A 25,896-nucleotide genomic window follows, 5' to 3' on the forward strand; every position below is an offset into this window, starting at 1 on the left:
TAGGAGTTGAATATCCCTGATGTAGGGAGTAGGGGGGACATTTGGGATGCATGCTATCTTTCATATACAATTAAGGAACTAAGCTTTCAATTAAGTGCTTCACCCAGCTCAATCTCTGAATGTCCCTTTTCTTCTCTCAATGTCTGAATGACAGTCTCCTTCTCTCAATCTCGTAATGTCCCTCTTCTTCTGTCAATCTCTGAATGTCCCTCTCTGAATCTCTCTGAATATCCCTCAATCTCTGAATGTTCCTCTCTGAATCTCTCGCTCTCTCTCTCAATGTCTCTCTCTCTCTCAATGTCTCTCTCTCTCACTCAATGTCTCTCTCTCTCTCTCTCTCTCTCTCATTGCCTCTCTCTCACGTCTCTCTCTCTCACACTCAATGTCTCTCTCTCTCACACTCAATGTCTCTCTCTCTCACACTCAATGTCTCTCTCTCTCACACTCAATGTCTCTCTCTCTCACACTCAATGTCGCTCTCTCTCACACTCAATGTCTCTCTCTCTCTCTCTCTCTCTCTCTCTCTCTCTCTCTCTCTCTCAATGTCTCTCTCAATGTCTCTCTCTCTCTCTCAATGTCTCTCTCTCTATCTCACAAGTGCCAAGAAACGATAGGCTTCACTGTGCAAACTGCATTAGGTCATCATTACAAACATAGAAAATAAATGACAAAAACAACCAGAATATGATCAAAAAGTTACTTTCTGTTGGTCTGTTTTCTCTTTAGTTATAATGTCTCCTTCAGCTGTCAGTGTGTTTTTCTACAGGTAAGAGTATAGTAGTAGTAGTAGTAGACATACATTTGTGTGTAAATGTATTCAAATATACAAATGCATACATACATACATACATACATTCATTCATTCTGATAATACGTACTTGTAATTACATTGTTATTAGCATCACTTGAACAGACTTGTGTTTTGTTTTAATAATAACTTAAGTTTGTTAAAAAATTTGACCAACATTCAATAGAGGGAGACCAGCTCCATAAGGGTGAATCCAAGACCCTCCAACACATCATCATCATCATCATCATCATCAAGACGTTGTTGATGAGGAGCTTGTCCAAGAGGACGACAATGAATCAATGAATGACTGCAGCAGATCCATCTATCTGCGTTACCCATCTTTGTATGATTCTCTGTACAGTTCTGTACTGCAGCATGAATCAGTCTACATCTAGGACTTCTTCCTTCCTTAGACATAAAATAACAGGCTGGTCAACAAGATGACAAGATAAGTCGCTTCCCAAACCACCGTGGAGATGAAACAGAAGAACAGGCTTCCTCCTCTTCCTCTCTGAGAGACCAATGATTCAACAAGCCAAACAGACTTCCATTAGGCGTCTGTTCTCCTCTTCCCATGTCCATCCACCATCCCAGACTATCCGCTGTCAAAGCCAGCCTCTGACGATCAGAAGATAAACATTCACATCCAAGTTGGCCGCTCAAGTCTTGCCCCTCCTCCTTTTCATGTAGATTCCAGCGTGTCGAGCTGGAACACGTTATGATTGGTTGGCGTGGTGAAGAACAGCTGGTCATTGGTGGAGGTGTGGTTGTCACATGGGCTATTGAGCCCTAACGTTCTCTCAAAGTCTAGAAGCTGACCCATGAAGTTGAAGTTGGGAGAGATGTTGGACTTCTTGCGTTTGACGAAGTCGTAGGCGTCGTTGAGCGACAGGTTGAGCTTCTGCATCAGGTAGGCCACGGTGACTGTTACCGAGCGACTGATCCCTGCCAGGCAGTGCACAAGGATACCACACTTTTTGGAACGAGCTTCATCTGGAAGAGAGAAGGTAAAGATGAGTTTGAGGTGTTTTTTAATGCAACATAAATTAGTTTTACTTACTTTATTGAACTTGTGTGAAGCCTTCGAGTGTTCAGAAATATTTAAAGGGAACAGCTACAACAACTCCACCTGTCTGGTTTCTGGAGTTTATAATGAGGGAACAGCTACAACAACTCCACCTGTCTGGTTTCTGGAGTTTATAATGAGGGAACAGCTACATCAACTCCACCTGTCTGGTTTCTGGAGTTTATAATGAGAGAACAGCTACAACAACTCCACCTCTGGTTTCAGGAGTTTATAATGAGAGAACAGCTACAACAACTTTTTAGGTTATTGTCTTGCTGAAAGGTGAATTCATCTCCCAGTGTCAGGTTGAAAGCAGACTGAACCAGGTTTTCCTCTAGGATTTTGCATGTGCCTTGCTCCATTCCATTTCTTTTTTATCCTGAAAAACTCTCCAGTCCTTAACGATTACAAGCATACCCATAACATGATGCAGCCAGCACTATGCTTTAAAATATGGAGAGTGGTACTCAGTAATTTGTTGCATTGGATTTGCCCCAAACATAACACTTTGTCCTAATTGCTTTGCCACATTTTTTTGCAGTTTTACTTTTGTGCCTTGTTGCAAACAGGATACATGTTTTGGAATATTTTTATTCTGTACAAGCTTCCTTCTTTTCACTCTGTCATTTAGGTTAGTATTGTGAAGTAACTACAATGTTGTTGATCCATCCTCAGTTTTCTCCTATCACAGCCATTAAACTCTGTAACTGTTTTAAAGTCACCCTTGGTCTCATGGTGAAATCCCAGAGCGGTTTCCTTCCTCTCCAGCAACTGAGTTCGGAAGGACGCCTGTATCTTTGTAGTGAATGGGTGTATTGGTACACCATCCAAAGTGTAATGAATTATTGCACCATGCTCAAAGGGATAGTCAATGTCTGTTCTGTTTACCTATCCACCAATACAGTGCCTTGCAAAAGTATTCATCCCCCTTGGTGTTTTTCCTATTTTGTTGCATTACAACCTGTCATTTATATGGATTTTTATTTGGATTTCATGTAATGGACATACACAAAATAGTCAAAATTGGTGAAGTGAAATGAAAAAAATAACTTGTTTAAAAAATAAATAAAAAATGGAAAGGTGGTTCCTGCATATATATTCACACGTTGCTATGAAACCCCTAAATAAGATCTGGTGCAACCAATTACCTTCAGAAGACACATAATTAGTTAAATAAAGTTCACCTGTGCGCAATCTAAGTGTCATATGATCTCAGTATATATACACATGTTCTGAAAGGCCCCAGAGTCTGCAACACCACCAAGCAAGCGGCACCATGAAGACCAGGTCAAGGACAAAGTTGTGGAGAAGGACAGATCAGGGATGGGTTATAAAAAAATATCAGAAACTTTGAACATCCCCCGGAGCACCATCAAATCCCTTATTAAAAAATGGAAAGAATATGGCACCACAACAAACCTGCCAAGAGAGGAACGCCGACCAAAACTCACAGACCAGGCAAGGAGGGCATTAATCAGAGAGGCAACAAAGAGACCAAAGATAACCCTGAAGGAGCTGCAAAGCTCCACAGCGGAGATTGGAGTATCTGTCTATAGGACCACTTTAAGCTGTACACTCCACAGAGCTGGGCTTTGTGGAAGAGTGGCCATAAAAAAAGCCTTTGCTTGAATAAAAAAATAAGCAAACGCTTTTGGTGTTTGCCGAAATGCATGTGGGAGACTCCCCAAACAGATGGAAGAAGGTACTCTGGTCAGATGAGACTAAAATGTAGCTTTTTGGCCATCAAGGAAAACACTATGTCTGGCGCAAACCCAACACCTCTCATTATGCCGAGAACACCATCCCCAGAGTGAAGCATGGTGGTGGCAGCATCATGTTGTGGGGATGTTTTTCAAAGGCAGGGACTGGGAAACTGGTCAGGAATGATGGATGGTGCTAAATACAGGGAAATTCTTGAAGGAAACCTGTTTCAGTTTTCCAGAGATTTGAGACTGGGACAGAGGTTCACCTTCCAGCAGGACAATGACCCTAAGCATACTGCTAAAGCAATACTTGAGTGGTTTAAAGGGAAACATGTCTTGGAATGGCCTAGTCAAAGCCCAGACCTCAATCCAATTGAGAATCTGTGGTATGACTTAAAGATTGCTGTACATCAGCGGAACCCATCCAACTTGAAGGAACTGGAGTAGTTTTTCCTTGAAGAATGGACAAAAATCCCAGTGGCTAGATGTGCCAAGTTTATAGAGACATACCCCAAGAGACTTACAGCTGTAATTGCTGTGAAAGGTGGCTCTACAAAGTATTGACTTTGGGGGGTGAATAGTTATGAACGTTCAAGTTCTTTGTTTTTTTGTCTTATTTCTTGTTTGTTTCACAATAAAAAATACTTTGCATCTTCAAAGTGGTAGGCATGTTGTGTAAATCAAATGATACAAACCCCACAAAAATAGGAAAAATGCCAAGGGGGGTGAATACTTTCGCAAGCCACTGTAGGTGCCCTTCTTGGCAAGGAATTTGAAAACCTCCCTGGTCTTTGTGGTTGAATAGGTGTTTGAAATTCCCTTCTCAACTGAAGGACCTTACAGATAATTGTATGTGTGGGTTACAGAGACGAGGTAGTCATTCAAAACTCATGTTAAACACTGGAGGTTTTTACTTAAAACAAAGGAGTTGAATACTTATTGACTCAATACATTTCAGCTTTTCAATTTGTATTTATTTGTAAAGATTTCGAAAAAAAATTATTCCACTTTGTCATTATGGGGTAATGTGTTTAGGCCAGTGACACAAAATCTATATTTAATCAAATTTAAACTCAGGCTGTAACACAACATGTGGAAAAAGTGTGAATATTTTCTGAAGGAACTAAATGACCCACGTTCAGAACTAAATGATCCACGTTCAGAACTAAATGACCCCCGTTCAGAACTAAATGACCTATATTCAGAACTAAATGACCCACGTTCAGAACTAATTGAACTATGTTCAGAACTAAATGACCCCTGTTCAGAACTAAATGACCTATATTCAGAACTAAATGACCCACGTTCAGAACTAAATTAACTAAATTCAGAACTAAATGACCCCCGTTCAGAACTAAATGACCTATATTCAGAAATAGATGACCCACGTTCAGAACTAAATGACCAACGTTCAGAACTAAATGAACTATATTCAGAACTAAATGACCCACGTTCAAAACTACATTACCTATATTCAGAACTAAATGACCCACGTTCAGAACTAAATGACCCACGTTTAGAACTAAATGACCCCCGTTTAGAACTAAATGACCCCCGTTCAGAACTAAATGACCTATATTCAGAACTAAATGAACTATTTTCAGAACTAAATTACCCACATTTCGAACTAAATGACCCACGTTCAGAACTAAATGAACTATATTCAGAACTAAATTACCCACGTTCAGAACTAAATGACCCACGTTCAGAACTAAATGAACTATATTCAGAACTAAATTACCCACGTTCAGAACTAAATCGCTCATGTTCAGAACTAAATGACCCACGTTCAGAACTACATTACCTATATTCAGAACTAAATGACCCACGTTCAGAACTAAATTAACTATATTCAGAACTAAATTACCCACATTCAGAACTAAATGACCAACATTCAGAACTAAATGACCCACATTTCGAACTAAATGACCTCCGTTCAGAACTAAATGACCTCCGTTCAGAACTAAATGACCTATATTCAGAACTAAATGAACTATATTCAGAACTAAATGACCCACGTTCAGAACTAAATGACCCACGTTCAGAACTAAATGAACTATATTCAGAACTAAATTACCCACGTTCAGAACTAAATGACCCACGTTCAGAACTACATTACCTATATTCAGAACTAAATGACCCAGGTTTCAGAACTAAATTAACTGTATTCAGAACTAAATTACCCACATTCAGAACTAACTGACCAACATTCAGAACTAAATTACCCACATTTCGAACTAAATGACCCACGTTCAGAACTAAATGAACTATATTCAGAACTAAATTACCCACGTTCAGAACTACATTACCTATATTCAGAACTAAATGACCCACGTTCAGAACTAAATGACCCACGTTCAAAACTAAATGAACTATATTCAGAACTAAATTACCCACGTTCAGAACTACATTACCTATATTCAGAACTAAATGACCCACGTTCAGAACTAAATGACCCCCGTTCAGAACTAAATGACCTATATTCAGAACTAAATGAACTATATTCAGAACTAAATTACCCACATTTCGAACTAAATGACCCACGTTCAGAACTAAATTAACTATATTCAGAACTAAATTACCCACACTCAGAACTAAATTACCCACGTTCAGAACTAAATGACCCACGTTCAGAACTAAATGACCCCCGTTCAGAACTAAATGACCTATATTCAGAACTAAATGACCCACGTTCAGAACTAAATGAACCATATTCAGAACTAAATTACCCACATTTCGAACTAAATGACCAACATTCAGAACTAAATTACCAATATTCAGAACTAAATGATCCACGTTCAGAACTAAATTATCCACGTTCAGAACTAAATGACCCACGTTCAGAACTAAATGAACTATATTCAGAACGAAATGACCCTTATTCAGAAATAAATTACCTATATTCAAAACGACAGTCGGAAGTTTACTTACACTCAGGTTGGAGTCATGAAAACTTGCTTTTCAACCACTCCACAAATGTCTTGTTAACAAACTATAGTTTTGGCAAGTTGTTTAGGACATCTACTTTGTGCATGACACAAGTAATTTTTCCAACAATTGTTTACAGACAGATTATTTCACTTATAGTTCACTGTATCACAATTCCAGTGGTTCAGAAGTTTACATACACTAAATTGACTGTGCCTTTAAACAGCTTGGAAAATGCCAGAAAATGATGTCATGGTTTTAGAAGCTTCTGATAGGCTAACTGACATCATTTGAGTCCATTGGAGTTGAACTTGTGGATGTATTTTAAGGCCTACCTTCAAACTCAGTGCCTCTTTGCTTGACATCATGGGAAAATCAAAAGAAATCAGCCAATACCCCAGAAAAAGAATTGTAGATATCAACAAGCCTGGTTCATCCTTGGGAGCAATTTTCAAATCCCTGAAGGTACCACGTTCATCTGTATAAAAAATAGTACACAAGTATAAACACCATGGGACCACGCAGCCGTCATACCGCTGAGGAAGGAGAAGCGTTCTGTCCCCTAGAGATGAACGTACTTTGGTGCAAAAAGTGCAAATCAATCCCAGAACAGCAGCAAAGGACCTTGTGAAGATGCTGGAGGAAACAGGTACAAAAGTATCTACATCCACAGTAAAACGAGTCCTATATCGACCTAACCTGAAAGGCCGCTCAGCAAGGAAGAAGCCACTGCTCCAAAACAGCCATATAAAAGCCAGACTACGGTTTGCAACTGCACATAGGGGCAAAGATTGTACTTTTTGGAGAAATGTCCTCTGGTCTGATGAAACAAAAATAGAACTGTTCGGCCATAATGACCATCGTTATGTTAGGAGGATGAAGGGGAGGCTTGCAAGCCGAAGAACACCATCCCAACCGTGAAGCACGGGGATGCAGCATCATGTTGTGGGGGTGCTTTGCTGCAAGAGGGACTGGTGCACTTCACAAAATAGATGGCATCATGAGGGAGGAAAATTATGTGGATATATTGAAGCAACATCTCAAGACACCAGGCCCATGTTAAAAATTAGTATACAAATTTTGACCAGGGCCCATTTTTAAAAGTAGTGCATTTGGGACATAGTCATTGATATAGATGATCCATTATTCACAACCTAGATGATGTTCCTGGGTTTTATCTGGTGCAACACTCTGCACTATCAAGCCATTAGTGCTTCAAAGGATACCGCAAAGTAAGTCAGTCCCACTCTCTTTCAACCCCTACTCCTTCCTTCCCTCCCCTCCCTCCCTCCCCAGACCATTAGTCCTCATCCACCAAACTCCGTCGGACTGACAGTTGGTGAAGAGTGATTCATCAATCCAGAGAACGCGTTTCCACTGCTCCAGAGTCCAATGGTGGCGGGATTTACACCACTCCAGATGATGCTTGGCATTGTGCATGGTGATCTTAGGCTTGTGTGCGGCTGCTCGGCCATGGAAACCCATTTCATGAAGCTCCCGACAAACAGTTATTGCGCTGGCGTTGCTACCAGAGGCAGTTGGGAACTCGGTAGTGAGTGTTGCAACCGAGGACAGACATTTGTTACGAGCTACACGTTTCAGCACTCGGTGGTCCAGTTCTGTGAGCTTGTGTGGCCTACCACTTCGTGGCTGAGCCGTTGTTGCTCCGAGACGTTTCCACTTCACAATAACAGCACTTACAGTTAACCGGGGCAGCTCCAGCAGGGAAGACATTTGACAAATTGACTTGTTGGAAAAGTGCTATCCTATGATGGTGCCACATTGAAAGTCACTGAGCTCTTCAGTAAGGTCCTTCTACTGCCAATGTTTGTCTATGGAGATTGCATGGCTGTGTGCTTTATTTTTATACACCTATCAGCAACGGATGTGGCTGAAATAGCCACTAATTTGAAGGGGTGTCCCCATACTTTTGTATATATAGTGTGTATAAATTAACTCTAGTGTGTCTAGACAAAGACAGTAGAACTAATGGAGTCTAGTCAGGAAAAACGATGGTTCCTTCTAGTGTATAACTAGGAGCTAGATGTTTGAACTCTGGTTCCTTCTAGTGTCTAACTAAGACCTGGAGGTTTAAACTCTGGTTCCTTCTAGTGTCTAACTAAGACCTGGAGGTTTAAACTCTGGTTCCTTCTAGTGTATAACTAGGAGCTGGAGGTATAAACGCTGGGCCCTTCTAGAGTATACAGTGTATCTCAACTCCAGTGAGCCTCAGGTGAGCCTGTTAAGAGTTTCTAACTTAAAAGGAAATAAAGGTTGAGATGATTGTGGGTTAAACTACCCTCCTACATCTCACCTGAGGTTGAGTTTAAACCACAAAGCTGTGTGATCAGTAGAGGTCTTCATGGATCCACCTGTACCCGAATACCTGAGACCCAATAGGGGACACGAGAGGATCAGTATCCAGAATTGAAAATAATGTCATGGATCTGGGTAGGATCTGAATGCCACGGTTCTCGGGTATGTGTACATTTTCATTTACTTGTCCGGAAGGGCCGTACAGATCCGAACTTGACTGCTGCAGTAGAGACAGAGAGACATTTTACAATTGACTGCTCTTTGCTTTTCACAACATTGGAGCGTGGCGCGTGTAGCTTGTCGTTGACCAATCATGAGTCATCAAAGCATCAATAGGCTATAGTCATGAAGCCTCCGTATGTGGAAAAAGTTTGCAGATATATAATCAATTGAAGATTCAATGAAAATTATGGAATTAAAAGTTCAAGTTGAAACATAGTTAGCTAGGTCACTTGTAGCCTAACAGGCCCTATCTAACTGTCCCTACCTAACGAACAAACAGGCCCTATCTAACAGGTCAGACAACTTCCTGAGCTGACCGAGATGGCCGCCTTGCTTCGCGTTCCTAGGAAACTATGCAGTATTTTGTTTTTTTTAAGTGTTATTTCTTACATTGTTACCCTAGGAAATCTTAGGTTTCATTACATACAGCTGGGGGGAACTATTGGATATAAGAGCAACGTCAACTCACCATCATTACGACCAGAAATATGACTTTCCCGAAACGGTTCCTCTGTTTGGCCTACCACCCAGGACAATGGATCGGATCCCAGCCGGCGACCGAAAACAACGGCGCCGTAGAAGGGGCAGACGGAGCGGTCTTCTGGTCAGACTCCGGAGACGGGCACATCGTGCACCACTCCTTAGCATACTACTCGCCAATGTCCAGTCTCTTGACAACAAGATTGATGAAATCCGAGCAAGGGTAGCATTCCAGAGAGACATCCGAGACTGGAACATTCTTTGTTTCACGGAAAGATGGCTCACTTGAGACACGCCATCTGAGTCGGTACAGCCACCTGGTTTCTTCACGCATCACGCCGACAGAAACAAGCATCTCTCTGGTAAGAAGAAGGGCGGGGGTGTATGCCTTATGATTAACGAGACGTGGTGTGATCATAACAACATACAGGAACTCAAGTCCTTTCGTTCACCTGACTTAGAATTCCTCACAATCAAATGCCGACTGCATTATCTACCAAGAGAATTCTCTTCAATCATAATAACAATCATGTATATTCCCCCCCAAGCAGACACATCGACGGCCTTGAAAGAACTTCATTGGACTCTATGTAATCTGGAAACCACATTTCCTGAGGCTGCATTTATTGTAGCTGGGGATTTTAACAAGGCTAATCTGAAAACAAGGCTCCCCAAATTCTATCAGCATATTGATTGTGCTACCAGGGCTGGCATAACCCTAGACCACTGTTATTCTAACTTCCGTGACGCATATAAGGCCATCCCCCGCCCTCTCCTTCAGAAAAGCTGACCACGACTCCATTTTGTTGCTTCCAGCCTATAGACAGAAACTAAAACAGGAAGCACCCGCGCTCAGGTCTGTTCAACGCTGGTCCGACCAATCGGATTACACACTTCAAGATTGCGTCGATCACGTGTACTGGGATATGTTCCGCATTGCGTCCAACAACAACATTGATGAATACACTGATTCGGTGAGCGAGTTCATTAGAAAGTGCATTGAAGATGTCGTTCCCACAGCAACGATTAAAACATTCCCAAGGAGGCTAAAGAAATTTGGCTTGTCACCAAAAACACTCACAAGCTTTTACAGATGCACAATCGAGTGCATACTGTCGGGCTGTATCACTGCCTGGTACGGCAACTGCTCCGCCCACAACCGTAAGGCTCTCCAGAGGGTAGTGAGGTCTACACTACGCATCACCGGGTGCAAACTACCTGCCCTCCAGGACACCTACACCACCCGAGCCACTGCCTGTTCACCCCGCTATCATTCAGAAGGTGAGGTCAGTACAGGTGCATCAAAGCGGGGACCGAGAGACTGAAAAACAGCTTCTATCTCAAGGCCATCAGACTGTTAAACAGCCATCACTAACATTGAGTGGCTGCTGCCAACACACTGACTCAACTCCAGCCACTTTAATAATGGAAAAATGCATGTAATCAATTTATCACTAGCCACTTTATATTATATAATGTTTACTTACCCTACATTACTCATCTCATATGTATATACTGTACTCTATACCATCTACTGCATCTTGCAATCTTGATGTAATGTATCACTAGCCACTTTAAACAATGCCACTTTATATGTTTACATACCCTACATTACTCATCTCATTTGTATATACTGTACTCTATACCATCTACTGCATCTTTATGTAATACATGTATCACTAGCCACTTTAAACTATGCCACTTTGTTTACTTACCCTACATTACTCATCTCATATGTATATACTGTACTCGATACAATCTACTGCATATTTCCTATGCTGTTCGGCCATCGCTCATTCATATATTTTTATGTACATATTCGTATTAATTCCTTTACACTTGTGTGTGTATAAGGTAGTTGCTGTGAAATTGTTAGATTACTTGTTAGATATTACTGCATGGTCGGAACTAGAAGCACAAGCATTTCGCTACACTCGCATTAACATCTGCTAACCATGTGTATGTGACAAATACATTTGATTTGATTTGAGGCCCTAACTAACTGCCCCTAACTAACTAACTAACTAACTAACTAACTAACTAACTAACTAACAAACAGGCCCTAACTAACTAACAGGCCCCTATCGAACAAACAGGTCCTAACTAACTAACAGGCCCTAACTAAATAACAGGTCCTAACTAACTAACTGTCCCTAACTAACTAACAGGCCCTAACTAACTAACAGGCCCAAAGTAACTAACTAACAGGTCCAAAGCAACTAACAGGCCCAAAGCAACTAACAGGCCCAAAGCAACTAACAGGCCCAAAGCAACTAACAGGCCCAAAGCAACTAACAGGCCCAAAGTAACTAACAGGCCCAAAGTAACTAACAGGCCCAAAGCAACTAACAGGCCCAAAGCAACTAACAGGCCCAAAGTAACTAACAGGCCCAAAGTAACTAACAGGCCCAAAGCAACTAACAGGCCCAAAGCAACTAACAGGTCCAAACTAACTAACAAGTCCAAAGTAACTAACAGGCCCAAAGTAACTAACAGGCCCAAAGTAACTAACAGGCCCAAAGCAACTAACAGGCCCAAAGCAACTAACAGGTCCAAACTAACTAACAAGTCCAAAGTAACTAACAGTTCCAAAGTAACTAACGGGCCCAAAGTAACTAACGGGCCCAAAGTAACTAACAGGCCCAAAGTAACTAACAAGTCCAAAGTAACTAACAGGCACAAAGTAACTAACAGACCCAAAGTAACTAACAAGTCCAAAGTAACTAACAGTTCCAAAGTAACTAACAGCCCAAAGTAACAAACAGGCCCAAAGTAACTAACAGGCCCAAAGTAACTAACTAACAGGCCCAAAGCAACTAAAAGGCCCAAAGCAAATAACAGGCCCAAAGCAACTAACAGGCCCAAAGTAACTAACAAGTCCAAAGTAACTAACAGGTCCAAAGTAACTAACAGTTCTAAAGTAACTAACAGGCCTAAAGTAACTAACAGGTCCAAAGCAACTAACAGGCCCAAAGCAACTAACAGGCCCAAAGTAACTAATTAACAGGCCCTAACTAACTACAGTAGCTTTACATATTTCCCTAAAAGTGGAGCAGCAATCCCTGCTACCACACATTCCTGCGATTGACCAAGACCCTCAAACTCTGACTCGAAACCTTTCACATGTCATAGTGGGTTTCTTAACTGTGGCACTTTCAAAACAAACACGGCTCAGGATAAATTCCAGAGCCAAACCAAAACTCCACATTCCCATGAAGCTGATGAGGGGAATACCCTGGGTATTCGTCTAGTAGTAGGGTGATTAATTAAATCCTGAAACTAACCACAAATAGTCTGGTCTGAAATACTGAAATAGTCCTAAGTAAATATTACAAAACAAACCTCTCTGTTATAATTCTTTCACTACTTTATACCAGAGCCCTATTCCCTATATAGTGCATTACTTTATACCAGAGCCCTATTCCCTAAATAGTGCATTACTTTATACCAGAGCCCTATTCCCTATATAGCGGTACTAATATAGACCAGAGCCCTATTCCCTATATAGTGTACCACTTTAGACCAGAGCCCGTTTCCCTATATAGTGCACTACTTTAGACCAGAACCATATTCCATATATAGGGCACTACATTAGAACAGAGCCCTATTCCCTAAATAGTGCACTACTTTAGACCAGAGCCCTATTCCCTATATAGTGCACTACTTTAGACCAGAGCCCTATTCCCTATATAGGGCACTACTTTAGACCAGAGCCCTATTCCCTAAATAGTGCACTACTTTAGACCAGAGCCCTATTCCCTATATAGTGCACTACTTTAGACCAGAGCCCTATTCCCTATATAGTGCACTACTTTAGACCAGAGCCCTATTCCCTATATAGGGAACTACTTTAGACCAGAGCCCTATTCCCTAAATAGTGCACTACTTTAGACCAGAGCCCTATTCCCTATATAGTGCACTACTTTAGACCAGAGCCCTATTCCCTATATAGGGCACTACTTTAGACCAGAGCCCTATTCCCTATATAGGGCACTACTTTAGACCAGAGCCCTATTCCCTATATAGTGCACTACTTTATACCAGAGCCCTATTCCCTATATAGTGCACTACTTTATACCAGAGCCCTATTCCCTATATAGGGCACTACTTTAGACCAGAGCCCTATTCCCTATATAGTGCACTACTTTAGACCAGAGCCCTATTCCCTATATAGTGCACTACTTTATACCAGAGCCCTATTCCCTATATAGTGCGCTACTTTTCAAGTCATGCAGGTTAAACTAATTAAAGGTTAAATTGTATTTCTTCACTGTTTCCCCGGACGTTTTTATCTTGCATTTATATTTTAGTTATCGAGCAGACGCTCTTATCCAGAGCGAATTACAGGAGCAATTAGGGCTAAGTGCCTTGCTCAAGGGTACAGACAGACTTTTCCAGCAGTTACCTCAGTGAATCGAACCAGCAACCTTTCAGTTACTGGCCCAACGCTATGAACCCCTAGCCATCCATCATTCATCAGCCAAACAACCCTAGTTATCCATCATTCATCATTCATCAACATGCAGACCAGACTGGGCGCGTGCGTCTGCCATCGCGCGCATGCCGACTTTGTCCACGCAGACGAGATCACGACACGCAGGTTGAAATGTCAAAATGAACTCTGAACCAACTATATTAATTTGGGGACAGGTCGATAAGTATTAAACATTGATTGGAATTTAGCTAGCTTGCTGTTGCTAGCTAATTTGTCCTGGGATATAAACATTGGGTTGTAATTTTACCTGAAATGCACAAGGTCCTCTACTCTGACAATTAATCCACAGATAAAAGGGTAAACCTAGTTAGTTTCTAGTAATCTCTCCTCCTTCAGGCTTCTTCTTCTTCTGTGGACTTTATATGGCGGTTGGTAACCAACTTTAAGGTGCATTACCACCACCAACTGGAGTGGACCTCAGTTTATTTTCAATCAACCACGTAGGTATACGCTCCTAAAAACCAATGAGGAGATGGGACAGGCGGGACTTGCAGCGCTCCAAGCGTCACAAATAGAACACATTTCTACTCTTCCTGGGGTTTATTATGGATCCCCATTAGTTCCTGCCAAGGCAGCAGCTACTCTTCCTGGGGTTTATTATGGATCCCCATTAGTTCCTGCCAAAGCAGCAGCTACTCTTCCTGGGGTTTATTATGGATCCCCATTAGTTCCTGTCAAGGCAGCAGCTACTCTTCCTGGGATCCAGCAAAATTAAGGCAGATCAATAACATTACATTCCTAACAGACTAAGTGTGTGCCTTCAGGCCTCTACTCTACTACCACATATCTATAACACAAAATCCATGTCTGTATAGTCCGTATGTTATCGTGTGTTTGTATCCATGTGTCTATGTTTGTGTTGCTTCATAATCCTGCTCTTCCATAAGGTGTATTTTTATGTTTTTTCAAATCGAATAGAATAACGTTTGTGTTAATTTTGCAACGCTCGCACATGCGAGGGCGGTGGTGGGTGGGTGGTGTGGTCAACAAGTAAGTCTATCCTTCATTCTTCAGTCTTCACAGTGTTCAAGATGACCTGTCCTACTTAATTCCCAATGGCTCTCTAAATGACCTGGCCTACTTCATTCACAGTGCTTCTCTAAATGACCTGGCCTACTTCATTCACAGTGCTTCTCTAAATGACCTGGCCTACTTCATTCACAGTGCTTCTCTAAATGACCTGGTCTACTTCATTCACAGTGCTTCTCTAAATGACCTGGCCTACTTCATTCACAGTGCTTCTCTAAATGACCTGGCCTACTTCATTCACAGTGCTTCTCTAAATGACCTGGCCTACTTCATTCACAGTGCTTCTCTAAATGACCTGGTCTACTTCATTCACAGTGCTTCTCTAAATGACCTGGTCTACTTCATTCACAGTGCTTCTCTAAATGACCTGGCCTACTTCATTCACAGTCGTTCTCTAAATGACCTGGCCTACTTCATTCACAGTGCTTCTCTAAATGACCTGGCCTACTTCATTCACAGTGCTTCTCTAAATGACCTGGCCTACTTCATTCACAGTGCTTCTCTAAATGACCTGGCCTACTTCATTCACAGTGGTTCTCTAAATGACCTGGCCTACTTCATTCACAGTGCTTCTCTAAATGACCTGGCCTACTTCATTCACAGTGCTTCTCTAAATGACCTGGTCTACTTCATTCACAGTGCTTCTCTAAATGACCTGGCCTACTTCATTCACAGATTCCCTTCTGTTGTATAATGAGTTGTGCTAGAAACTTGTTGGCCAACTTTTGATTAGTTAATTAAAGGCCCACACTGTGATTTGATGATATAATCCCTCCAACGCTAGAGCGACTCAGATCAAGTCATGACTCATAGCGTTCATGGTGTGAAATGAGGCGTGTGGCAGGAAATACCACAAACCGCTCAGAAGAGATCAATCAGAGTTGTTTCTTAAAGGATGATGCATCTGAGGCTTGTTAGCTTAAATTGCTGACTCATACGTCTGTACTATATATGTTGAGTTATAAGCTTTGTTATTCTACTTGTAAATCTATGTTTTAAGCAATAAGACAGCTTGTTTGACTCAGCCAACGACTTAATGAATATATCGCTGCCTAATTTAGTTTTATAGTTATATAACCTGAATGTTGGTGGGATGAGCTGAGGAAACAATTTTTCAAATGAATCAACTATGACCTGAGTTCATGAAACATTACGCAAACGAACATTACAACACGAGACAAGAATGAAAAGACTCTGAACTCCAACTGATCTGTGATTGAACAACATTCAAATGAGCAGGCTACTGCCACAACTCACCAATGAAAGAAATGGCCTCTGGGAAAAACTGCGAGAGGTTTTGGCTCCAGTGATCGGAGATGGGGATCTGTTTGTACTTGAAGTCTCCGTCGTGTTCAAACATGTTGGGCAGGTTGGGCGTGACGTTCAGGATGTACTTAATATTATACTTCCCCAGGATGTCCAGATTGGTGGAGTCTTTGGCACAGCCCAGGTAGAGGTACGGTAAGATCTGGACCGGGAAGGCAGGCTGGTTGTTGGGGAGAGGGCTGCCCTCGGACTCGGTGGCACTGCCCGGTTCTCTGTCCGATGACTCCCCATCAGAACAGTCAGAGCTGATCCTCAGCCCCCCCAGACCCAGGACAGACGCAGGCGGGGAACTGCTGGGGCAGGAACAGTCAAGGTTGAGCTCACAGTGTTCTGGGTAGTCTGTCTGGAACTTGTTGAATCCACCTGGAAACAACAACGGAGACGTTTTAGAATAGAATCAAATAAAACAGAAGAGAACTGCTCAAAAGAACAAAAGAGATTTTTTAGAATAGAATCAAATAAAATAGAATCAAATAAAACAGAAGAGAACTGCTGGAAAGAACAAAAGAGACGTTTTAGAATAGAATCAAATAAAATAGAATCAAATAGAACAGAAGAGAACTGCTGGAAAGAACAAAAGAGACGTTTTAGAATAGAATCAAATAAAATAGAATCAAATAAAACAGAAGAGAACAGCTGGAAAGAACAAAAGAAACGTTTTAGAATAGAATCAAATAAAATAGAATCAAATAGAACAGAAGAGAACTGCTGGAAAGAACAGGAACACAGATGGGTCAGAATCACAATATGAGAAAGGTTCTGTGACACGTCATTCCAGCGATTTTATAAATACAATACAGAGAAATTAGAATAGATTATAGCTTTATTGTCCAATGTGCAAATTGGAATATCGTCTGTGTGTGTGATAAATGACAGCATGAACAGAGATCTACCAGAATACTGACTGAAAGGTGTGAACAGCATTTATCAATTCAAAATGGCGAAATAAACTCCAAGAACAACCAGATACTATTTATATGTGCTAGACAGGAAACGGAAACGGGCCTACTTCTTACATGAAGGTCAAGTAAACCCTATAACACAATAATAAACCCATCTCTGTGATTACTGTACATCCCATGTTTCCACTCCTTCAACATTTCATAGGCCCGGTTCTGGGCCCGGTTCCCCAAAAATATCTTAAGGTTAAGTTAATCGTTAGAAAGTTCGTAGGAGCATCGTTACATCTCCGAGCTGTTTCCCAAAAAGCCTGGTTATTAACGTTGCACTTGAAAACGCTCGTAATCTAACGCCCGCGTCAGACCGCTGGTAGAACAGCTAAATGTATCGTTAAAATGCCTTTTCTCCGCCGCGCGTCACTTAATACACGGAACAGCTCCGCTAAACGTGGAATCACACGGTTTGTCCGCTATGACCGACATAACTTTAGAACAAAGTTGACTACCAATTGAAAGTTGCCCAAGTCTTTGCAATTAATACAAACAAGCGACGTATAAAAAAGGATGCTTCAAATGAAGAGACCTGAGATGAAAGCATTAACATGTAAATACAGTAGGCTATAGGCCTATACATTTAAATCATATTGAATTACATTGCATGTTAAATCAATTGAGTTCTACATTGCTACTTGTAGGCTACTGTCTGTAATTTGTCTCAATATATTTTATGAAATTTAGCCTAACGTGCGCAATAATGTGCCAAATTTAGATTTTCGTTTCATTATTATAGGGTAAGCATTAGAATAAGCCGCATGAATATGTGCAATCATACGTGATAATATATCTTTCTAGGAACTGATCCGTCGTCAGTATTGTGGAATAATTATAATGTTACGGTAAGATTTAAATGGAGAAAACTGATCCGAAAGCAGAGCTGTCTTTCTATCGATTCTATCAGTATTAAAACAACGTGCCTCAACGATACAGCTTTGGCGAATGTTCTTTCTGAACGGTGTTTTGAGAAACGCATGTTACATCTTCGGTCGTCGTACGAAAGAAGCATCGTTATAAACACCAATGAGCCTACATTCCATCGCCCTGGGAAACGGGGCCAAGATATGGAACTACTTCTACACCGTGTGCTGTCTACATAACCAAAAGAATGTGGGCACCTGCCGATGGATTCATAGGCATTAATATGGGGTTGGTCCCCCCCTTTGCTGCTATAACAGCCTCCAGTCTTCTGGGAAGGCATTAATATGGGGTTGGTCCCCCCCTTTGCTGCTATAACAGCCTCCACTCTTCTGGGAAGGCATTAATATGGGGTTGGTCCCCCCCTTTGCTGCTATAACAGCCTCCAGTCTTCTGGGAAGGCATTAATATGGGGTTGGTCCCCCCCTTTGCTGCTATAACAGCCTCCAGTCTTCTGGGAAGGCATTAATATGGGGTTGGTCCCCCCCTTTGCTGCTATAACAGCCTCCACTCTTCTGGGAAGGCATTAATATGGGGTTGGTCCCCCCCTTTGCTGCTATAACAGCCTCCAGTCTTCTGGGAAGGCATTAATATGGGGTTGGTCCCCCCCTTTGCTGCTATAACAGCCTCCAGTCTTCTGGGAAGGCATTAATATGGGGTTGGTCCCCCCCTTTGCTGCTATAACAGCCTCCAGTCTTCTGGGAAGGCATTAGGTGGAGTTGGTCCCCCCCTTTGCTGCTATAACAGCCTCCAGTCTTCTGGGAAGGCATTAATATGGGGTTGGTCCCCCCCTTTGCTGCTATAACAGCCTCCAGTCTTCTGGGAAGGCATTAATATGGGGTTGGTCCCCCCCTTTGCTGCTATAACAGCCTCCAGTCTTCTGGGAAGGCATTCATATGGGGTTGGTCCCCCCCTTTGCTGCTATAACAGCCTCCAGTCTTCTGGGAAGGCATTAGGTGGAGTTGGTCCCCCCCTTTGCTGCTATAACAGCCTCCACTCTTCTGGGAAGGCATTAATATGGGGTTGGTCCCCCCCCCTTTGCTGCTATAACAGCCTCCAGTCTTCTGGGAAGGCATTAGATGGAGTTGGTCCCCCCCTTTGCTGCTATAACAACCTCGACTCTTCTGGGAAGGCTTTAATATGGAGTTGGTCCCCCCTTTGCTGCTATAACAGCCTCCACTCTTCTGGGAAGGCTTTAATATGGAGTTGGTCCCCCTTTGCTGCTATAACAACCTCCACTCTTCTGGGAAGGCTTTAATGTGGAGTTGGTCCCCCCTTTGCTGCTATAACAGCCTCCACTCTTCTAGGAAGGCTTTAATATGGAGTTGTTCCCCCTTTGCTGCTATAACAGCCTCCACTCTTCTGGGAAGGCTTTAATATGGAGTTGGTCCCCCCTTTGCTGCTATAACAGCCTCCACTCTTCTGGGAAGGCTTTAATATGGAGTTGGTCTCCCCTTTGCTGCTATAACAGCCTCCACTCTTCTGGGAAGGCTTTCCACTAGATGTTGGAACAATGCTGGGGGGGCACTTGCTTCCATTCAACCACAAGCAATTGTGAGGTCGAGCACTGATGTTGGGTGATAAGTCCTGGCTCACAGTCAACGTTCCAATTCATCCCAAAGGTGTTCAATAGGGTTAAAGTCAGGACTCTGTGCAGGCCAGTCAATTTATTCCACACCGATCTTGACAAACCACTTCTGTATGGACCTTGCTTTGTGCACAGGGGGCATTGTCATGCTGAAACAGGTAAGGGCCTTCTCCAAACTGTTGCTACCAAGTTGGAAGCACAGAATCGTCTACAATGTCATTGTATGCAATAGTGTTAGCCCGAACCATGAAAAACAGCCCCAAACAATTATTCCTCCTCCACCAAACTTTACAGTTGGCACTATGCATTGGGGCAGGTAGTGTTCTCCTGGCATCCACCAAAACCCAGATTTGTCCATCGGACTGCCAGATGGTGACGCGTGATTCATCACTCCAAAGAATGCATATCTACTGCTCCAGAGTCCAATGGCGGCGGGCTTTACACCCCTTCAGCCGACGCTTGGCATGGCCCATGGTGATCTTAGGCTTGTGTGCGACTGCTCGGCCATGGAAACTCATTTCATTAAGCTCCTAACAAACAGTTAGTTAACTGACGTTGCTTCCAGAGGCAGTTTGGAACTCAGTAGTGAGTGTTGCAAAAGAGGACAGACAATTTTTACGCGCTTCAGCACTCGGGGGTGAGCTTCTGTGGCCTACCACTTTGCGGTTGCGCCGTTGTTGCTCCTAGAAGTTTCCACTTCACAGTAACAGCCCTTACAGTCGACCGGGGAAGCTCTAGCAAGGCAGAAATTGTACATGCTGATGTGTTGGAACGGTGGCATCCTTTGACGGTGCCACGTTGAAAGTCACTGAGCTCTTCAAGAAGGCCATTCTACTGCCAATGTTTGTCCATGGAGATTGCACGGCTGTGTGCTGGATTTTATAGACCTGTCAGCAATGGGTGTGGCTCATCAGAATCCTTTAAGTTAGACCTACATCCCAACTCGGAGACGAGGCCCTATGTATTTATGAAATGAAAGTACTTTCCTGAACCATTTTAGACCATTAATTGAAAACATATTTGGTTCATTCCACATTCTTTCCAAAACCCTTAAATAATTACTATTGTCACGTTCGTCATAACGATGAGACCAAGGCGCAGCGTGAGATGAATACATGCTTCTTTAAATGAAGAATAAAACACTGAACAAACTAACAAAGAAACAAAACAAACGTGACGCTAATAAGACGAGTGCTGCCAGACAACTACACATAGACAATAACCCACAAAACCCAAATGGAAAAATGGCAACCTAAATAGGATCCCCAATCAGAGACCACGATAAACAGCTGTCTCTGATTGGGAACCAATTCAGGCCACCATAGACCTACATATTACCTAGACATACTAAAACCCCATACATATTCAAAAACACTAGACAGGACTAAAACACCTAGACAGGACTAAAAACCAAACCAACCACCCCATGTCACACCCTGACCTACCCAAAATAATAAAGAAAACAAAGATAACTAAGGTCAGGGCGTGACACATATAACATGTTTACTCGATTAGATTGGTCTAACAGTCGAAAGTTAAAGGGCTTGAAGCATTGTGATTCTTACTACTGTGACAGAGTAAGAAATAAGCGACTATTAAGACAATAGAAGAAGATTTGGATCATTCCCACCACTGCCTACAGATTGATTCCAATCAGGCCACCATAGACCTACATATACCTAGACAAACCAGACCCCATAGATATACAAAAACCCTAGACAGGATAAAAAACACCTAGACAAACCAAAACCCCATAGATATACAAAAACCCTAGACAGGCTAAAAACACCTAGACAATACCAAAACCCCATAGATATACAAAAACCCCATAGATATACAAAAACCCTAGACAGGCTAAAAACACCTAGACAAACCAGACCCCATAGATATACAAAAACACCTAGACAGTACAAAAACACCTAGACAGTACAAAAACTAAACCAACATATAACTGGTTTGTTTTGAAGCGTTTGAGAAAATAAAGAGCAGTATTTTTTTTTTAAATATCCTAATACTGTATATATTGGCATAGGAAACATGGCTGCCATCCATTGACTTTTCATTCAGACAACAATTATTTTACAACTTTAATATGATACAGACTAGAATGGAAAAGAATAGTGTAACTTGTTGAAAGGGAAACAAATAGATAATTAGTATCATACGGTTGCCTTGATTTAGCGACTATATAACTTGGGCTGTAATCCAGTGGTAACTTTAGTATATTTATTTAACTAGTCAGTTAAGAACATTAGTATCCTTATTTAACTAGTCAGTTAAGAACAATTAGTATCTTTATTTAACTAGTCAGTTAAGAACAGATTCTTATTTACAATGACGGCCTAGGAACGGTGGGTTAACTGCCTTGTTCAGGGGCAGAACGGCCTAGGAACGGTGGGTTAACTGCCTTGTTCAGGGGCAGAACGGCCTAGGAACAGTGGGTTAACTGCCTTGTTCAGGGGCAGAACGGCCACTAACCACTAGGCTATACCTACCGCCCCTTAGGAATGGCTGCAACCTGGTTTCACAGCATTTCGTATTATTCTGTATGTAAATTACGTGACACTCCATTTAGTATGATATGTATGGTATGTATTAATTTGTGGATGTCCATCATCCAATTCGTATGATATGTTACCAATTACAATTCATATGATACAGTATGTTACGAATTGCAACTCATACAATATGTTACGGATTTGGAGAACGTATGATATGTTGCGAATTCCAATTTGTTGTTGCTAACGTTAGCTAGTCTAGGTGTTTGGCAGGGATGCCAACTGCTGAGGGCCCAGAAAGGTAACACTTTTCTGTTGCACTGAAACATACAATAAATCCCTGCTAGGGGGAAATGCAGGTTTTAACTAATTAAACACAGAATATAATCTACATGATCAGTCTCTGTGTGTGAAATATAAAGTGGTTAATGTGAACCGAACTCACAGCTGAAACATGTAAATCCCTGCTAGGGGGAAATGCAGGTTTTAACTAATTAAACACAGAATATAATCTACATGATCAGTCTCTGTGTGTGAAATATAAAGTGGTTAATGTGAACCGAACTCACAGCTGAAACATGTAAATCCCTGCTAGGGGGAAATGCAGGTTTTAACTAATTAAACACAGAATATAATCTACATGATCAGTCTCTGTGTGTGAAATATAAAGTGGTTAATGTGAACCGAACTCACAGCTGAAACATGTAAAGAAAACAATCCAATGTTATTTGTTGCCTAAACAAAAGTCTTGAGAAAATACAATACACTAATATTGGAGTTACCATGACAGCCTTTATAATAGAACGCTTGTGACCACACACATCTAAATATTGCACTTGGGGGGGAAAAACCATCTTAAAGTAGAAATACAATGAAACTAACAGGCTTTCTATTGTTGCTCTATTATAGTGGCCACTATAGTAGACATCGATCAGGTGCACAAGGCTACATGTGTGCAAAAATAACATTCACTGAGTAAAAAAATGTAATAATCCCCCCCATTCACACACAAGTGTTACTGTTAAGTTCAACATAACAAAATCATTATTTTAGGGCTACACTGCACATTATTACATTGTACACTTTCTGCCTGTGGACATGTGTTCTACAATGTGCCAGCAGAGCATGAGACCCTTTGTTGGCATAATGGATCTCTTTCAGGCAGAGAGTAACACCTGACAACCCTTTTATCCACTGTATTGAAGAAGTGAGAAAGAGGGAACGTGTGTGTTGTTCCTTTCACCTCTATAGAGGCATCCAGCTTAAACCAGGCGAGGCTCCAGCTACACTTGTTTAACAAGCAACGCCTCATTTTCACCTAATTCTCTCATTCTGAAAATTAACCACATAGTGTAGAGGGAAAACATTAGTTCACAGATAGTAGTTAGTTCGTTAACTAGTTAACATTATTTTATTTTTTTTACCTTTATTTAACTAGGCAGTTAAGAACAAATTCTTATTTTCACACAGATTGCTGGGGTTTAGTATGCAATTAACGCGTTATAACTTGAGGAACGGCAAGGAGTCATTTACCAGTTAATACTTTGGCAAATTAGTTAGGTTACTAATGTTTGCTCATTTCATGTTGTAACGTTAGCTAGCTAACATTAGCTGTCAGACTTTATTAGCAAGCTAATTTTCACACCATAAACTCAATTATTTGATTAGTAAAGTTGGCTAATGTTGCTCAACATTTCTCTGGCTAGCTAGCGGAGAATTCGATCCAGCTAGCAAGATACTTAAAATACTCGTTCCACCACACTTTCTCCCTCACCTCAAACTTTCCAAATGTCAGTTGTTTTTCGGTTACAGCTCATGAAGTACGCATCATCACCTTCTCACCCCGGTCTCCGTGGTCAGGCTTCTCCTCTACCGTTACCTCGTCGTTATCGTTCAGGGGACGCGCTGCTGTAACTGACAAGCTGCCTTTCCAGAGGCTCGCTGATGCTGTAACTAGTCAGTTGGTTGCCTCTTCTTTCTTCAGCTGCGCTGCATTCTGTTGTTATGTGAACGATTGACTGAGCCTTGGACACAGCCAGTATTGCTCCGCCCCCTACCCCAAAAGTGTTATCATTGGATCTACACAAATCACGTAGGTCACCTATTTTGGATTCAAAATGGCGAATTTCACTGAAAGTTGACTAGTTTGCATCCCTGGTTAATTAAGACAAAGGTTAGGAATTAGGTTAAAGGGTTAGGGTTAACTAAAAGGGTTAAGGTTAGAGTTAGGAGAAAGGTTAGCTAACACGCTAAGAAGTTGCAAAGTAGCTAATATTGCATGTGATGAGATTAGAACACACAACCTTTGGGTTGCTAGACGTTATCTGCCCGACCAACCACCCTCCTTTCATTTTTGCCTTTAGCAACCTCTTGTCTTATGTAACCATACCAAACATAATATATCATAGGAAATGTAAATCCAGACACTGAATTTAGTATGTTACGTCTAGTCTATGAGACCAGGCTGAGGAATAGAACATAGTTTGGGCTATAGTGGATTCGTAGGCTAACAGGTAGTCTAGAACAGAATATAATATACGCTCTTAGAACATAAAGGGTTATAAAAGGGTTATTTGGCTGTCCCCATAAGAGAACACTTTTTCGTTCCATGTAGAACCCTCTTTAAAAAAGGTTCAACATGGAACCCAAAGGGGATTTATCTGGAACCAAAAGGATTCTCCTAAAGGGTTATCCTTTGGGAATAACGAAAAATCATTTTTGTTCTAGACTGCACCTTTTTTCCAAGAGTGTAGAATAGAATACGGAAATATCACAATTAAAGAGCAAAGAAGCTAACTCTCACCTTCCAGGTAAAAAGCCTTGGAGCCGTCATCCCGGAGCTTTTGCAGTAGCAAGCCGAGGACAGAGCTCACCAGCCCGGTCTCCTGCCAGTCCGTAGTGGCCTCGTCGTAGAGAAGAATCATGTCCGTTTTGCACCGCTTCACGAATTTCTCCTTATCCTCGTTGTTGGGAATGATGGACCGGATCGGTAGATTCCCCTTCTTTAGTCTCCGCAGCATCAAACCGGGAATCGCCAGATTGATGGCCGACTCTATGTGTGATGATTCGTAGAGCTCGTGCGATCGGCAGTCCAGCAGCAGTAGCGAGCTCACCCCGAGCCCGGACTCAAGTTCCTCTTGAAGCCATTCCACACTTTTACTCGACATCATCTCTGTCACGACCCGGGAACCCTTCCAAAGAGTAATTTTCATTAGGGAAATATAGATGCGGCTCTTTGCACTAACACGCGGGCCAAAAAAAGAAAATCACGGCGCTAAACTTCTACTCGTGAGGGTATGGACAGAACCACGTCCGTCCGCTCTGATCCCGGTCGTCCCACGATACAGCAGCAGCTCACCCGGGCTGGTAGACGGAATCAACACACCACCAGGCTGCAACACATTAACGATATTCTCTCAGACCGTTTGATACTGCGTCCCATTACTGAAAAGACCCTATAGGCTAAGTGTTGTCTGGTTTTATAAATCTGATCAAAATGTGGCTTCCAGCTGAATCATAACTACAGCACATTATTTTTGGACATTTGCCTTTCGACCGCCTCCCGTGTGTCATTTCCAGTAACC

At 41.9% G+C, this 25,896-nt stretch overlaps 1 protein-coding gene across 1 annotated transcript; it reads right to left on the reverse strand.

Moving 5' to 3' along the window:
• Nucleotides 1-488: 488 nt before the first annotated feature.
• On the reverse strand, nt 489-25,896 carry LOC139369956 (dual specificity protein phosphatase 7-like). Its single transcript, XM_071109240.1, has 3 exons — nt 25,116-25,896; nt 16,287-16,718; nt 489-1,783 (listed from the first exon to the last, which is right to left on the reverse strand). The coding sequence occupies exons 1-3, from the start codon at nt 25,522-25,524 to the stop codon at nt 1,473-1,475; spliced, it is 1,152 nt and encodes a 383-aa protein (XP_070965341.1). The 5' UTR covers nt 25,525-25,896; the 3' UTR covers nt 489-1,472.

The sequence above is a fragment of the Oncorhynchus clarkii genome, chromosome 17, assembly GCF_045791955.1.
Source record: "Oncorhynchus clarkii lewisi isolate Uvic-CL-2024 chromosome 17, UVic_Ocla_1.0, whole genome shotgun sequence".
NCBI classification, from domain to species: Eukaryota; Metazoa; Chordata; class Actinopteri; order Salmoniformes; family Salmonidae; genus Oncorhynchus; species Oncorhynchus clarkii.